The 17,625-nt window shown below is 41.5% G+C and overlaps 1 protein-coding gene across 8 annotated transcripts in view; it reads left to right on the forward strand.

Moving 5' to 3' along the window:
• LOC144595325 (protocadherin Fat 3-like) overlaps nt 1–17,625 on the forward strand; it is a 588,884-nt gene that overhangs the window by 382,048 nt on the left and 189,211 nt on the right. For all 8 annotated transcript variants that reach the window (XM_078402696.1, XM_078402698.1, XM_078402695.1 and 5 more), the window contains one exon: nt 15,876–15,937. In XM_078402696.1, the coding sequence (XP_078258822.1) occupies nt 15,876–15,937 (62 nt within the window). The remainder of the gene's footprint in view (nt 1–15,875; nt 15,938–17,625) is intronic.

The following is a 17,625-nucleotide window of genomic DNA, read 5'->3' on the forward strand; positions in this document are numbered from 1 at the left end:
TTTTACATGAATGTAAAATTTGTACGTTTCCTGAAGACTAAAAATAATGGGAAAGCAAGTTGTGAGGAAGACTTAAATGTGTAGGAACTGAATTCCAAACTATTTTGATGCAGACAACAGTCACCGCTTTTGAGATACCCCCACCCCATTAAAAATAATACAATCTCAAAAAGTTATTTTAAAACAGCATGAAGATGAATTCCAACTAGAAAATAGCACTAAAGACAACTCCTGGACAACATGGCTGAAATAAGCCCTCCCTCATATCCGCCATGTCCTTCTGGATCACCCATAGCCGGTATCTCCAAGCATTGGAAAATCACCACAGACCTACTTCTACAAAACATAAGGAATAGGAGTAGAATTATGCCACTCGGCCCATCAATATCCCACCATTCAATCATATTTGATCTATCTCTCCCTCCTAATCCCATTCTCCTGCCTTCTCCCCATAACCTCTGACACCTGTACTAATCAAGAATCTATCTATCTATCTCTGTCTTTAAAATATCCACTGACTTGGCCTCCACAGCCTTCTGTGGCAGAGAATTCCAAAGAATACCACCGCCTGACTAAATCAATTTCTCCTCATCTCCTTCCTAAAAGAACGTCCTTTAATTCTGAAGCTATGACCTCTAGTTCCAGACTCTCCCACTAATGGAAACATCCTCTCCACATTCACTTTATCCAAGCCTTTCACTATTCTGTATGTTTCAATGCGGTCCCCCCTCATTCTTCTAAACTCCAGCGAGTACAGGCCAAGTGCTGACAGACGCTCATCAAAGGTTAATCTACTCATTCCTGGGATCATTCTTGTAAACCTCCTCTGGACCCTCTCCAGAGCCAGCACATCATTCCTCAGATATGGAACCCCAAATTGCTCACAAAACCTTCACTGGAAGGAAAAGAGAACCAATATCAGCGTCCACTCCCAGGCCAACATCTCTTGTATTGAGGCCCTATCTATACACAATTGGCTTTGAGGGGAAGCCAGGTCATTTGCATGCTAACACCATGCTCCTAAAACAGATGTTCTATTGTGAGCTTAGTTATGGTAAGGGCTAGACAGAGGAAAAATGTAAAGATGTTCTCAATTTACTTAAAGAAATGCCATATCCTCACTGACTCCAGGAAATCACTGGCCCATGTTCAAAGTGGAGAAGGTACACATAGGATGATGTTGAAAACATTGAGGCCATTAATCAGGAGCCCAGCGAAAGGAGCAGACCACCTCACACACTACCCATTGGCCCTACGTGTTGGTTATTATCGGTCCCATTTGTAGCAGAGTCTGCAGTTCCCACGTTGGCCTCGGTAGCCACCTCCAAACCCATAAAACCAGAGAGGAAGCAAGCCATCCCCATTCTCAGTACTAAAGAAGCTGCAGCAGGTTACAAACAACAGAAGCACACTCGGTCAAATGCATCCTCTGATAAAGTGCTCTGCAGGTGTCTTAAGACGGTTCTTAAATACACACTCGCCATGGCAACACGAACGCATTGCACCTAGGATTGTGATGATAGAGACCTGGATATTCTCATCAGAGGGAGAAATACCTGGAAGGGATGGCTGTGTGCTGGGGGAGGGGAGCAGGGGTGGGTGGATGGGGGAAATGGGGTGGGGGCAGAAACCAGGTTGGGGCAGGAGATTCACTCGGGCCAATATATATGAGTCTGCCAAGAGACTTCTGCAGCTTTCTCCTCTGGGCACGAGAATCCACATTTAATTGAATCCTGCATTAATGCATTTCAAATGTCATGGTGAACTGCAGATCACTGAAAGATCATTTATCAGTAATTTCATCAGGGATTAATTTATTGATATCATTTAATCATTGAGGTGGACCTTCAAAGCAGCTTACGAGGATTATTAAGTGTGTTCCAGACTTCTAAAGGTATGCTTTCGTCAGAAGGTGAACACTACCTGGTTTGCCGCTGCAGTCAAACACAAAATGCTGGAGTAACTCGGCGGGGCAGGCAGTATTTCTGGGGAGAAGGAATGGGTGACGTTTCGGGTCGAGACCCTTCTTCAGACCTATGACCTATATATGTGGGAGCTACGATTTTCCAGATTCTGTATGTGAACTGGCTCTGTCAAAGATACCCATGTCTTGCATGTGAGAAATGCCTGCCTCCTCTCTTCTTCTGGAGTGGGAGGCTGTGAGTATGAGCAGGGTCTTCCTCTGGTGGCTGCCGCCTTTCTCCAGCACCTCGTTCAGCTCTTGCTCGTCAGGCACCACCTCTTGGGTCTCAGGCTCCGAGCCTTGTCTACTGCTCTTCCTCTAGCACCAGCTACTATTTGCAGCTGGCTTGATGTTCAGCTCGCAGTACTGCTTGGGCATTTAGTGCAACCCCTGCCCCCTGACTGACAACTTAAACTGACACAGAATTTTAATTTCAGGAGACTATTGGCATTTTTCCCACGATGATTCTGATACATGTATGGCTCATCTATGCTTATTTGTTGTAATAGTTCTACAAATTGTGTGAGGAACCAAGGAAATGGAGAGTAGACCTGGTCTTCCATAATCCATCCTTTCAGCATATGGTAATAATTTCAAAGGGGACACAAGTTAATTATGGTAGACACAAAAAACTGGAGTAACTCAGCGGGTCAGGCAGCATCTCTGGAGAAAAGGAACAGGTGATGTTTTGGGTTGAGACCATCTGAAGAAGGGTCTCAACCTGATTCCTATTCCTTATCTCCAGAGATGCCGCCTGACCCGCTGAGTTACGCCCGCCTTTTGTGTCTGGCTTCAGTTTAATCCAGCATCTGCAGTTCCTTCCTAAACAAGTTAATATAGTGTTATCTTTGCAACAAATTATGCTCCACATTTAGAACATTGATAGGGAAATGGAATAAATCAATTTAATATCTTAAAACCTTTTAAATGGTAGCTTCTTGTGTCTTTTATCTTGATGGTCATCAGAATTGTAATTTATGCTGGAAAATTAAGGTACTATTCGATATGGAGTTTTTTCTGGAATTCTCATTCCGTTTCAGTACACAACTATTTTGTTGTCCTGCAGCACAGGCTTCTACATCATCACTAATTGGAGTCCAGTTAAGAATAAGTAAGCATCCACTGTGGAGGAACGCAAGGCTGTACCTTGGGTTATTATTCCCACTTTCCTGAGGCATTGACAACTATTGTCCTTTGCTGAAATCAATTGCTTTTCCTCACATGTTGCTAAACTTTGACAATGGAGGGTAGTCAAAGGAAGATTTTCTTCAAATGTCTTGTCATATGATTATGAATACTCTGAAGGCCATAACTTATAGAACATTTAGTTCTGCCTTTGATTAACTGTGCTACTTATCTCATAGTGTTGATCCAGGAAGCATTACTTTCTTCCTTTTGTTGTATCTTTATCTTGCAAGTGGAGCTACACCGTTTCACAAAATAAAATGTCAAGGTTCCCCAAGACAAACTCTGTGATCAGACAACTTACACAATCCTTCCATTGTTTGGAGTTTTGTTTTTATACACAATGCACAATCTGTTATATTTTAGGCTGAAACAGATACGTTGGTGATACAATAGCATCTCAATTTACAGAATTTGTTTTGATTTTTTGTAATCAAGAATAAAGGTCTAAATGTTTTATTGTGTGATGTTATGGGGCCAAATGCATTTTGACATCACCTATGCAAAAATTACAACAGACTTGTGCCTATTTAAAGAGCCTGATCTTCATATCATATCATATCATATCATATCATATCATATCATATCATATATATACAGCCGGAAACAGGCCTTTTCGGCCCACCAAGTCCGTGCCGCCCAGCGATCCCCGTACATTAACACTATCCTACACCCACTAGGGACAATTTTTTTTTTTTTTACATTTACCCAGCCAATTAACCTACATATCTTACCTGGGCATCTTACCTGGGCGTCTTAGAGGTCAAGGCACCCATCTTCTTCCAAGCATTTAAGTGCGTTATCTGCTATTCAATAAAATTGAGACTTACCTTACCTCAGCACCATGTCTTGCTTTCACCCAACATCCCTGATACCCTTAAATCCAAAAAGTCTTATCAACCTCTGCCTTGAACATACTCAGCAGCTTAGCCTCCATAGAATTAATTGGGTAGAGAATTCCAATGATTCGCATCCTCTGGATGTGGAAATTTCTTGACGTCTCAGTCCTGAATAACTGACCCCTTATTGTGAGATATGATGCTTGGTATTAGACATCCCAACCAGGGAAACATCCTCCCTGGATATTTGCTGTCGAGCTCTGTCAGAAATCCATTTGTTTCAATGAAGTGAGTGGAGGAATTGAGGGGAAGTTAGAGGTTAGGTCAAGTTGGTCTGATCAGAAGAACAGACAGGGCCAGATTAATGAACATGGCAGGGCTGATGAGCTGAAGTGTATTCAATTCATTATAAGGAGTATTATGGGAATAGCAGATTAAAGTAGGGTTTGGATTAGTACGTGGAACGACAATGTTGTAGCCATTAGAGTCATGCTTGAGAGAAGGGCTTGTTTAGCAGCTCGACATTCCAGAATTCAAATGTTTGAAATGCAATAGAGAGGGATGTAAAAGAGGTGGGAAAGTCCCACCACTGTTCACGGAGAATGTCTCAACAACATTCAGAAAGGACTTCCTGGAAGAATCATCCAGTTAGGGAAGTCTGAAGAAGGGTCTCGACCTGAAACGTCACCTATTCCTTTTCTCCAGAGATGCTGCCTGACCTGCTCTGTTATTCCAACATTTTGAAAATGATAAAACCTATATAGAAAACTTTTGAGAAAAAAGAAAACAATATAAGGTTTAGGAAGCTGAAATTGGACGGGACCTTTGAACAATGTCAAGGAAGCAAGAGGGTTAAAAGGGGCCATGAAATGTCCTTGACAAATAGAATAAAAGAGAGTCCCAAGGCAATTGTATGCATGCATTTAAAACAAGGGGGTGACTATGGAGAGGGTAAAACCACTCAAGGACAAAGGAGAAAATTTATGCCTGAAGCCAGAGGAAACATTAAGTACTAAATGAGGATTTTGCATCAGTATTCATCAAGGAGTAGAACATGAAAGATAGCAAGGACAGAGAAGGGCATGTTCATATTAAGAAGGAGGAGGTGTTGCTTCTCGAGGAGCGTTAAGGTGGATAAATCTGCCAGAACTGATGAGATTTATCCCAGATTATTGAGAGTGGGGACCGTTCGAGCCTTCGGAGATTGTTGTATCTTCTTTAGCCACAGGTGAGGCCCCACAGGACTGCAGACTAGCCAAAATGGTTCAAAAAGTAAACTACTGGAGGTGCTGAGTGTGTCAGCAGCATTTGCGGAAGGAAATGGACTGGCAATATTTCAGATCAGGACCCTTCAACATACGAGTTGAGGAGAGACGGCTGCAGGAAAGAGGAGAGGGTGATTGCATTTTTCTTATTCCTGAACTTCTTCACTGCTGCCTGGTACCTTTCTGTACCTTCTGCTGCCCATACAGACAGTTTTATGAACATTTATCTGCAATTTCTTAATTTTCTCGAATATAATTTCTCCAATCTTAATTTATAAAAGACCCATATTAACTTTCACTAATCTTTTCTTTTTTATACATCCATGGAAGCTTTTAGTCTGTTCTTTTGTTTCCCACTATATTTGCTCATTCTAATTCCCTCTCCTCATTAATTTTTTTCTGCTCTTTGTACTGAAATCTGAAATTTTCCTAATCCTCAGTCTTACTACTCCTTTTAGCCACACTATATAGCTTTTCCTTTAATCTCATGCTATATTTAATGTAATACCGTCGTTTTACTGCAGTCTTGTAAAATATCTTATGCGATTGTTGTACTTCAGAACATACTTTTCCATAAATTAGCCATGTCTGAAAGCAAGCTGCACTGCTGTGGCTCAGCTGCATAACAGCAGTCAGTGGAAACATTTGGTTGTTGATCACAGCTAAACTGCTTTTGGTTGCTTCAATCAATTGATAAATTTGTTTGGTTGGTACTATAAAAGAACAATGGTGGAAGAAATGTTTAATTCTATTTTCTAGCTGCAATAACAGCCTTGGATCTGAAGTAAAATATTTGAATTTTTAAAAATCTAGGGGCACGCACAATGATGTCAATTAATGTAACATGTGCGAAATGTCACATGCATTCTAGGCTTATGAGCAATGGGGCCTCAGACATAGAGGAAGGATTAACCAGAAGGCTGAGACCTACTTTCACACTGGTTAAAGTTCCTGAACCCAAATAGAGCCATGGGAGAGAACTGACCATCGGCCTTAAGATAGAATTATAAATCTTTTGATTATTCACACCATTAAATCCATTTTTAAAAGTTCATTTCTCCTGGGAAATAAATTATTGACGGATTAGTAGATTGTTAATCAAGGTACTGCCTGTCTTCGAATCAGACATTGAGCTCCATTTGGCTTGTTCTTCATCTCAAAAGTGCTGGAGTAATTCAGTGTGTCAGGCCGCATTTCTGGAGAGAATGGATTGTTGGCATTTTGGATCGGGGCCTTTCTTCAGACCTAATCAGGCCTGTTTATTCACCTGACCTGCTCAAGTACTCCAGCACTTTGTATTTTGCTCAAGATGCCAGCATCTGCGTTCCTTGAATCTCTGGTTCAACCTGAGACCAAGGTGTTTGTGGTTTGTATGCCCATCTCAATTTGCAGGTTCGGGATATATTTTGTTGCAAATACAGAGTATGAACAATCAGTTTAGCTAATATGCTGTCTGCATCATAAATAGCAGCCCAGAAATCAACCACGAGCATTATCTCTGCAGTAGCCACTGTTCCCAATTCATGTGATAATGCAAGAATACAGCAGACATTATGCTCATTATGTTCATAAACACAGAGGGTATCTTTACATTTGGATGAGTTTCATTTGAACAGGTCTCATGGCTGCATTTATACTGGTGAATGGTCTTTTAACCTTGAAACTTTAACTTTGTTCCCCTTTCCACTGATCCTGCCTAACCTGCTGTGTGCCACCGGCGTTTTCTGTTTGCAGGTGACAATTCAGTTCTATTTGGCTTTCAGCTTGACTCCAAAAGAAAAGGAAGAACTTGCGTTTTAACGGTGCCATTTCCTTTCCTACTGTGCTCCAAAGCACTTTTTCAAAATGCGCCATTTTTGAAGCATTATCGCTGTGGTAACATAGAGAATTGTAACTGTGAGCTCTCTGATGGTTGGTCCCTATGGAGCTGTGAATGACTAAATGTGAATGTCTTTCTTTTTTGGAAACCTGCATCTGCAGTTCCTTGTTCCTGCACCGTTATATTTTTGAGCTTGGTAGTGACATTAATACTTTTCAATTACATTACATTTAGCAGTAGAACACTATTTTTCTCTAACAAAATGCTATCCTGAGGCTTTTCTCCCATCAAGGGAGTATTGATCCTTGATCCTCCTGCGTTTCTCTTTTTAGCTCTGCCTGGATTCCTGGTGGGAATGTTGGATGAGGAATCACCAGAGATGTGGCATTGTTAATTGATTTGTTAACTGTTCCTGTTCAATGACTGTTGATAATGAAACCTATTCTGCTAATGTTTTTTGATCTCTTTTAACCATCAATAGAAGGGCACGTGGTTTTTAATTTACTGATATATGTAAATGCTTGAATGGAGCATAGCTCTCTTTGATGCCTGTCTTTTGTGTTTGCACTCAATGAACGAGTTAAACAAAAAGCTTTCTATATGCATGTTTGGACATCATATAGATGCAGGACATGTACAATATATGTGAGGGTGTTAAGAAATCCAAATAAACCGAGAGACCTGGGGTTCAAATCTATAGTTCCCTTCGAGTGGCAACACAGATAGAGAAGGTGGTGAAGAAGACAAAATATGTCGGAAGGAACTGCAGATGCTGGTTTAAACCGAAGATAGTTGTGTCTACCTTTGGTGAAGAAGACATAGGGCATGTTTATCGTCATACGGCTGGGTGGAAGACTTTAGTTATGGAGAAAGATTGCATGCTGCGTTTGTTTTTCTTGCAGTGAAGGACACTGAGGGGGTGAACTGATAGACATAAATTGCACAGATAGATCATAAAGTCATAGATAGGTAGATGGTCTTTTTTTCCCCATGGCAGGGATGTCATCGAAAGCAAAAGTGCACGTTTAAGGTAAGATGAAGGATTTGTGGGGAACTTTTTTTTACACAAGAGTTGTTGACATCTGGAACTCGCTGGCAGAGGAGGTGGAGGAAACAGATATAATATATACATTTAACAGACATTTAGACAGGCACTCAAATAGGCAAGGAAAACAAATAGGCAATGAGAAAAGTGTCGTTGAGCATGAAGATTAGTATGGATGTGGTGGGCCGATCGCACTGTTTCTGTGCTGTGCTACAATAACAACAGTGACTATATTACAACCCTAGCCTTTTACTGGGAAATGCTTTTATATATTCTGAAAATGTAACAGGAGCTGTATGACATCCTTTAATTTCAACGTTGTCCCTTTTATTTTTCACGTGCTTTCAACTTGTAAGTTGAAAATGGTTAATTGGGGGAAAGGCCAGATTTCTGGGTTGGTTCAAAGGATATTGTGATGGAATTGGGATAGAAATGACCCTCCCCCACTCCCCCCAACCCATACATCCAGTCAGGAAAATTACATTAATGATGGCAAAAAGAGAAAATGTTTTTCTTTTGAAAATTTAATACTTCAGTTTTATGATATAAAATATTTAGAAAGCTGTTAAAGCTTTTCATACTTTCTAAATGCAGTATTCATTGTGTACAAACAATGAATTATAAAAGCTTTAGGATAGCACTTAGTTGAAAATAAAGTCAACGTTGATTTGGTTAATTCTGGAGTTAATCACAGTTCAGTCGAAATGAACATTCTCTTGTTTCCAACACTGTAAATCCATGAAGCATAAAACCAACTCCTCCTATCAGCCTCAATGAATTTTTAAGGAATTAACCGTGAAATTATCAAGCAAATTATACACCAAGAGCAGACTGCTGACTCTCAGAAAGTTACCATGTTAACGAAACATCATTTGTCACAACTCAGGAGGCCAGATCTTGAATTCCATGTGGAAGTGTTTAGCATTCCTAATACTAATCTATGACAGATGCCCCTTCTTTGATGTCTGTTTTCGCTGCTTTCACTGCTTCATAGAGTGTTATGTACTTAACAGCTATAATCGCATGTACAGTTGCTGGATTTACTGTCGGAAGTCTCAGAAGAATTCTTATATGCATCTAATTAACAATGCCACTTCAACTGCAGCTCAATTCTTCAAAAATTAACTTTGCCACTAATTTATCATTGTAAAATAGATTAAAACTCTCAGTAGCTAATCATAAGATTTGTCTAATTCCATTCGGGATTTGTTATTTGAATATTCAGCTTAATTCTGACTGTAATTTTGAGGTCAGTTCTGGGAATGGAATTGTGTGTATAACAAGGGATGTAAAATTCCATATTGCTCCCTCCTATAAAATCTGGTGCATCTTTACATTTTCAATGCCTTAGCTTCAGTGTTGTTAAAATTAATCTGTGCCATTGAATGTTTTTAATTGCTTGTCAGAAGGATGCATAGGACAGGTATAGGCAGCTAGGATCGTGCATCCCTGGAGGAGTTTCGGGAACTAAGGAGTAAACTAAAAAAGGAAATCAGAAGGGCAAAAAGGGCCAGGAGATAGCTCTGGCGGTTAGCATTAAGGACAATCCCAAAAGATTTTATAAATATATAAGGGGGAAAAGGGTAACTAGAGAGAGAGTGGGACCTCTCAGGAATCAAAGCAGTCACCTCTGTGTGGAGCCACAGGAGATGGGCAAGGTCCTAAATTAGTATTTCTGCTCTGTTTTTTTCCAAGGAGAAAGCCAGTAGGAGAGAGGAGATTGGAGCAGTCACTGGAAGTGTCTTGAGAGCAGTCAGGGTTACCATCGAAGAAGTACTGAAGGTACTGTTGTGTTTGAAGGTAGACAAATCTCCAGGGCCTGATCAGATATATCCAAAGACATTGTGGGAAACTAGAGAGGAAATTGCGGGAGCCCTGGTTGAAATTTACGTGTCATCCTTAAATACAGGAGAGGTGCCAGAAGACTGGAGAGTGGCAAATGTTCTGCCCCAAGTAGGGCTGCAGGGAAAATGCTGGGAACTATAGGCTGGTGAGCTTAACATCTGTAGTTGGTAAGTTACTGGAGAGTATTCTGAGGGATAGGATATATAAACATTTGGATGGCAAGGGCTGATTAGGGATAGTCAGCATGGTTTTGTATATGGGAGGTCGTTTCTCACCAATCTAATTGATTTTTTTTGAAGACATGACCAAAAAGCTGTAGATGTTGCGTACATGGACTTCAGTTAGGCATTCGACAAGGTTCCGCATGGTAGGCTGCTCTGGAAGGTTAGATCCAAGGGGAGAAAGCTGAATGGACAGCAAATTGGCTCCATGGGAGGAAGCAGAGGGTAATGGTGGAAGGTTGCTTCTCAGACTGGATGCCTGTGACTAGTGGTGTGCCTTGGGGTTCAGTGCTGGGCCCGTTACTGTTTGTCATCTACATCAATGATTTGGATGAGAACATACAGGGCAAGATTAACAAGTTTGCTGATGATACAAAAGTTAGTGGTTTTGCAGATAGTGAAGATGGTTGTGAACAATTGCTGCAGGATCTGGATCGATTGGCCAGGTGGGCGGAGGAATGCTTGATGGAATTTAATACAGAGAAGTGTGAGGTGATGCATTTTGGGACGTTGAACAAGGGCAGGACCTACACAGAAAATGGTAGGCCTTTGGGTAGTGTTGTGGAGCAGAGGGATCTAGGAGTACAGGTGCATGGTTTCTTGAAGGTCGAGTTGCAGGTAGATAAGGTGGTCAAAAAGGGTTTTGGCACTTTGGCCTTCATCAATCAGAGTATTGAGTATATAAGTTGGGAGGTCATGTTGCAATTGTATAAGACATTGGTGAGACCGCATTTAGAATATTTTGTTCAGTTCTGGGCACCATGTTATAGGAAAGATATTGTCAAGCCTGAAAGGGTTCAGAAAAGATTTTTGAGGATATTGCCAGGACTAGAGGGTGTGAGCAAGAGGGAGAGGTTGAGTAGACTGGGTCTCTATTCCATGGAGTGCAGGAGGATGAGGGGAGATCTTATTGAGGTATACAAAATCATGAGAGGAATAGATCGGGTAGATGCACAGAGTTTTTTGCCCAGAATAGGGGAATCGAGGACCAAAGGACATTTATGTTCAAGGCAAAGGGGAAAAGATTTAATAGGAATTCGAGGGGTAACTTTTTCACACAAAGGGCGCTGGGTGTATGGAACAAGCTACCTGAGGAGGTCGTTGAGGCTGGGACTATCCCACCGTTTCAGAAACAGTTAGACAGGTCATGGATAGGACAGGTTTAGAGGGATATGGACCAAGCACAGGCAAGTGGGACTAGTGTAGCTGGGACATTGTTGGCCGGTGTGGGCGAGTTGGGCCGAAGGGCCTGTTTCCACACTGTATCACTCTATGTCTCTATATACATGAAAGATGCAATTGCTTTTCATTGCTTTTAAAGTAAATGGAGACAAGTGCAAAGTATTATAGCACAAACAGATCAATGGCAAACATTTAAAAAAGGTCTATTATAAAAGCATGAAGCATTTACGAGCAGTGCTTCTGACAGAGAATTTTGTCCATGTTAGTGGTTAAAGTACAAATTAATTTGAAACATGAACGCTTGAAAGCTTCAAAAGGAATCAGTGCAAACCTGGTTACACGCAGGTTTTGTTTGCAAATTGAGCCATTCAAGCCATTACTTCTGATCTTGTGAAAACCCCAAGACTGTTTAAATAAGTCATGTTTGTACACAAATGTATGTGAGTCAGTCATGTGAGCTAATAATTTCGTAACATCATACATGTGGCTTAGCACATATGTTCTCAGGGTTAGATGCACAAGAGTATACACCCTAAATGCTGTTGTTGTTAGAAGCGCAAGAGTATACACCCTAGTCCTGAAGCTTATGGTATCATCTCAAAGTGATCATAGTTGGAAATTAACTGATCACTGTCATGGGTCGTATTGTTGATGACAGCCAAGAGATGCCAATAATGAGTGTCTGGACACTTGAAACAATAGCAAACAAAAGAATGCGCAGATTGAAAAGGAAATATTGGCCATTGTTTTTGGAGTGATGTTTCATTGGTTTCTATAGTTCAGACCATTCTTGTTAGTTACACATACCTCATCAGCAATTCTCCGTCCAAAATTGATGATTCCATCTGTGACCGTTTCTAGGTATGCGAAGATGGGCAGTTTTCCTGTCACAATTTGCCTATGCTATTGGGTATTAGTCCTTTAAATAAAATGCAGTTGCTGATACTTAATTCAAATTATCACGGAAGGATTCTGAAGTATATAGTGAAAGTATGATTTCCGTGTTATAGTTTATATCTCATGATTTCTCAGTAATGGTTTAGACTTTAGAAATATAGTGTGAAAACAGGCCCTTCAGCCCACCGAATCCGCGCCCACCGCCGATCACCCCGTACACTAAACTACATACACAAGGGACAATTTTTACATCTTACTGAAGTCAATTAACCTACAAACCTGTATGTCTTTGGAGTGTGGGAGTGGGAGCATTCCAGAAGTTTGACTCAACGACATTGAAGGACCGGTGAGATATTTCCACGTTGGCATGATGTGTGGCTTGGGGGACAACTTCCGGCTGCTGGTGTTCCTGTGCTTCCCTTGTCCTTCTAGTTGGTAAAGGTTTGAAAGGTGCTTTCTACTGCTTCCATGTCATGCATCCTGTAGATGGTACGAACTGCTGCTAGTGTGTCAGTAATGGAGTAAGTGAATGATTGATTGTGGATGGAATTACTATCTAGTAGGCTGCTGTCCTGTATGGCTTCTGGGTTCTTGAGTGTTGTTGAAACTATATACATCCAGGGAAGTGGAGCGCATCCCATCTTACCCTTGACCTGAGTCTTAGTAGACGGTGGAAAGACTTTGAGCAGTTCGGAGGTGAGTTACTTGCCCCTGACTCCTAACCTCTGAGTTCACGTAGCCACATTCTGCACTCCAGTTCAAGATGCGATCAGTTCAGATGATGGTGAGAAAGCACAAGTTTGGGTTTCATGCACATTTTTCACACTCTCTCTCTTTGAAACAATATGTGAAACACTTTTCACAGATCTACAGCAGTTACTGGTTTATCTGTTAACTGGTTTTCTCAGGAAATTTGGGGAAAAGTCAGAAGTGTCCACATTGAACAAGTGATAGTTGCCAGACTCCTAATCCGAAGATGTTGAAGGAATTTGTGTTGACAGATTTACTTTAAAAAGTGGACCCAATTTCTGAACAGAAGACGCAGGCCAACAGTGAGTTGAGTGAAGGTGTCACATATTGTTCACATCAAGAGCTTACTGCAATGCCAGAGAGACAAACACAAATAAGAAGGTTTACCATTCGAGAAAACCAGTTAACAGATAACCCAGTAACTGCTGTAGATCTGTGAAAAGTGTTTCACATTTTGTTTCAAAGAGAGAGAGTGTGAGAAATGTGCAGGTCATTTTTGCATGTTACATAAGATGTCATAAGTATGCTGAACACACATGCATTGGATGTAAATCCACAGTAAATACCCCTTGTTCTGATGCTTCTGATGCCTTCTCGGATTTATTACATTGAAATTTATCAGCACCACAAAATTGGTTTAAAAACTACCTGCAAATACATGCAACCACATGTTTTGTATTTCTTGTAACTGCAGATGCAGAGAAATTCGTAATCCAACTGATTTTTAAAAAATAAATTTGTGGCTTGAGTTATTTTCTCATCAGAGTGATGACCTTCTCAAATCTTGAGGGGCACAGAAAACATGGAAGCTCACAATATTTTGCCCAGGGTAGGGGGTATCTAAAACTAGAGAGCATAGGATTAGGTGAGAGGATGAATATTTAAAAGAGAGCTTGAGTGCATGTTTTTCACCCAGATGGTGGTGGGTGTATGGGCCGAGGTGGTAGATGTGGGTACAAGGATACAATTACAATGTTTAAACGACATTTTGCAATTTCACAGAAAAAACATAAAAGGGGCATGGGTCAGACATGGGCAAATGGGACTTACTCATGTAGGCGCCTTGGTCAGTATGGACAAATTGGTACGAAGGGCTTGTTTCCAGAATGCTGCCTGGAATAGTGGATTTCAGCAACAGGGAGAGGAGAGGTTGGATAGTCTTGGATTATTTTCACTATAACATTGGAGGTTGAGCGTAGACTTAAGAGAAGGATATAAAATTATGAGAGGCATAGAGAGTTGGCACCTTTTTCCCAGGGTGAAAATGTCCAAAATTAGAGGACATAGCTATAAGGTGAGAGGGGGAAAGTTTAGTAGAGATGTGTGGGGCAATTTTTTTACGCGGAGCATATTGGGTGCCTGGAACGCGGGTGGGAGAGGTAGATGCAATAGTTGTGTTTACGAGGCTTTTGGATACACACACGGCAGAGCATGGCATAGAGGGATACGGATCATGTACAGGCAGATGAGATCAGTTTGACGAGACATCATGCTCAGCACAAATGTTCTGGGCTGAAGGACACGTTCCTGACAGAATATTTTTCTTCATCATAGTTGAGCCAGTCTTATTGAACCAAGCAAGAATTAATTGTGCTGTTTGTCAGGCCAACTAAAGAAAAGGTTTCAGTTATTGCAGGGTGCCACGTCATTCTTTCCAACTGTTTACTGGATGATACCTGCTCAGACCGACTGAGAATGCTCTTGGGGTCTCGTTTTATCATCATAATCATAATCATTATCGTAATTTATTAACCAAGTATGTTTTGCAACATACGAGGAATTTGGTTTGCCATACAGTCATACCAAAAATGCAACAAGACACACAACTACATACAAATTTGACATAAACATCCACCACAGTGGCCCCTCCACATTCCCCACTGTGATGGAAGGCAATAAAGTCTTATCTTCCTTCCTCCTTTTCTCCCACGGCCAGAGGGGTTCGAATCATCCGCAGTCGGGACGATGAAAGCTCCAGTGGCCGGCAATCGAAGCTTCCACATCGGGGCGATCGAAGCTCCCGCGATCGGGGTGGTTGAAGCTCCCGTGATCGGGGCGGTCGAAGCTCCCACAGCCTCGAGCTCCCGAAGCTGGTCTCCAATCAGGGACCGCGAGCTCCACGTTGTTAAAGTCCACAGGCCCCCGCGATTAGAGCTTCTGAGGTCCCAGCAAGAGGCAGCCAGCTCCACGATGTGAGGTCGCAGTGCAGACGGAGATATACGACATGGAAAAAGTCACACCTTCATCGAGGAAAGAGATTTAAAAAGTCGTTGTCGTCCCCCCCCCCCCGTCCCCCCGTCCCCCCGTCCGTCCCCCCCCCGTCCCCCCGTCCCCCCCCCCCCCATAACACAAAACTAAATATAAACTAAAACATACATTTTACAACAAACTAAAAACACAATGAAGGAAAAAGATGAGACAGACCATTGGCGAGGCAGCCATCATTCGGCGGCCCTGAAATTTCTTTTTATATTGGCCAACATTTGGATTTATTCATGAGGTTCTGGTCTGTTTCCAGCAAGAATGTGTCCATAGTTAACTGCAGCAACCAGTTAAAACAATGGGCAGTGAATTTCCAATAGGAAAACAAGTTGAAATAAATGAATGTGTTTACATATCTACTTTAATGACTTTAAAATGTCCAAAAGCACTTTCCCAGTCAATGATGTACGTTTCAAGTGTGGACACAATTGGAAAATAAGTGAGGCAAAGCACTCCATTGTATAAATTATCTACTTGTTTCAATTGGGCCGAGCGAGTTTATTTTAACCCTTAGGTTTGCCTTAATGGTGTAGTTTTATTCTTTGATAATGACTCTGTCAAATAGCTGTTAATTTAACATTATTCTTAATTATCCATTACAGGTTTGATCATGACCACAACAAGGAAACTGGACCGAGAACAGCAAGCTGAACATGTCCTTGAGGTAGGTCTTTTATTATGTTATTTACCTTGTTTATTGTAAAAATTTGAGTTTTTTTTTTCAATTGACCTTTACCAGCACAATTCCTTGATATTGGAAAAATTGGTGCCAAAGGTCAGGGAAGTTCAAGCTAATTTAAGTGCACACCATTTCTTGCAAGCTAATTCTGCCCATAAAACTGATTCATTGTTCCAAATCAATTAAGTGCCCATTGCAAGTTCCTGTTAATTGTGGGCCTTTGAGGAAGCTCCAATAATTGTGACAGAGGTGCACAGTCATCGAGCAGATTAGAACTATTTAACTGATTTTGAACATAATCTTTTTGAAATTTGTACGAGGCATGTCACTGTAATCCACAAGTTATGCTGCAGAGTAAAAATCATTTTGGTACTAAACCTGCTTTCAAATATATTAAGCAAAGAATACAAAATTATTGTAACTATTGCAAATAATTTTGAAGTAAATACTCTTATTGAATGTGTAAAATGCTCCTAAATTTTACTGGTTCACGGAAATGTTTATATTCAGGTCTGTTTTCATTTATTGTCACATGTACTAAGGTACAGTGAAAAGCTTTTGCTGTGTGCTAACCAGTCAGCAGAAAGACAATGCATGATACAATTGAGCCATTCACAGAGTACAGATACATGATAAGGGAATAATATTTAGTGCAAATTAAAGCCAGTAAAGTCCAATGAAAGATAGACTGAGGGTCACCAATGAGGTTGATAGTAGTTTGGGACTGTTCTCTAGTTGCTACAGGATGGTTCAGTTGCCTGATAACAGCTGAGAAGAAACTGTCCCTGAATCTGGAGCTGTGTGTTTTCACACTTCGATACCTTTTGCTCGATGGGAGAGTGGTGTCGAGGGAGTGACCAGGAATCGACTCATCCTTGGTTATGCTGCTGGCTTTGCCGTGGCAGCGTGAGGTATAAATGGAGTCAATGGAGGTTGAGGTTGAGGTTGGTTTGTGTTGGTCTGAGCTGCGTCTACAATTCGCTGCAATTTCTGGCTGTCTTGGAAGGAGCTGTTCCCAAACCAAGCTGTGATGCATCCCGATACAATGCTTTCTACGATGCATCTGTAGAAGTTGGTGATGGTTGTTAGGGACATGCCGAATTTCCTAAGCCTTCTAAGGAAATATAGGCATTGATGTGCTTCTTGGTCATTGCATCAATATGGGTGGTCCAGGAGAAGTTGTTGGTGATATTAACTCAGAGGAATTTGAAGTTTTTAACCATCTCTACTTCAGCGCTATCAATGCAAATTGGGGTATGTGTCCGGAAGTTGATCACTATCTCCTTTGTCTTGCTAACATTGAGAGAAAAGTTGTCTCGACACCAGGACATGTGTTTCTCCATCTTCTTCCTGTACTCCGACTCCCGTCTGGACTACTGCAACAGCCTCCTCTATGGCGCACCCTCAAAAATCATCAATAAACTTCAATACATTCAAAACTCCGCTGCCCGTCTACTCACACACACCTCGATCCGTGACCATATCACCCCCGTCCTTTATAAACTCCACTGGCTCCCCATCCCCCAGAGAATCCAGTACAAAATCCTCCTCATAACCTACAAAGCCCTCCATAACCTGGCCCCATCCTACCTGACCGACCTCCTCCACAGGCACACTCCCACCTGCACCTTCCGCTCTGCCGCTGCCAATCTCCTATCCCCCCACATCCGGAC

Source organism: Rhinoraja longicauda, chromosome 7 (genome assembly GCF_053455715.1).
Source record: "Rhinoraja longicauda isolate Sanriku21f chromosome 7, sRhiLon1.1, whole genome shotgun sequence".
Taxonomy (NCBI): domain Eukaryota; kingdom Metazoa; phylum Chordata; class Chondrichthyes; order Rajiformes; family Arhynchobatidae; genus Rhinoraja; species Rhinoraja longicauda.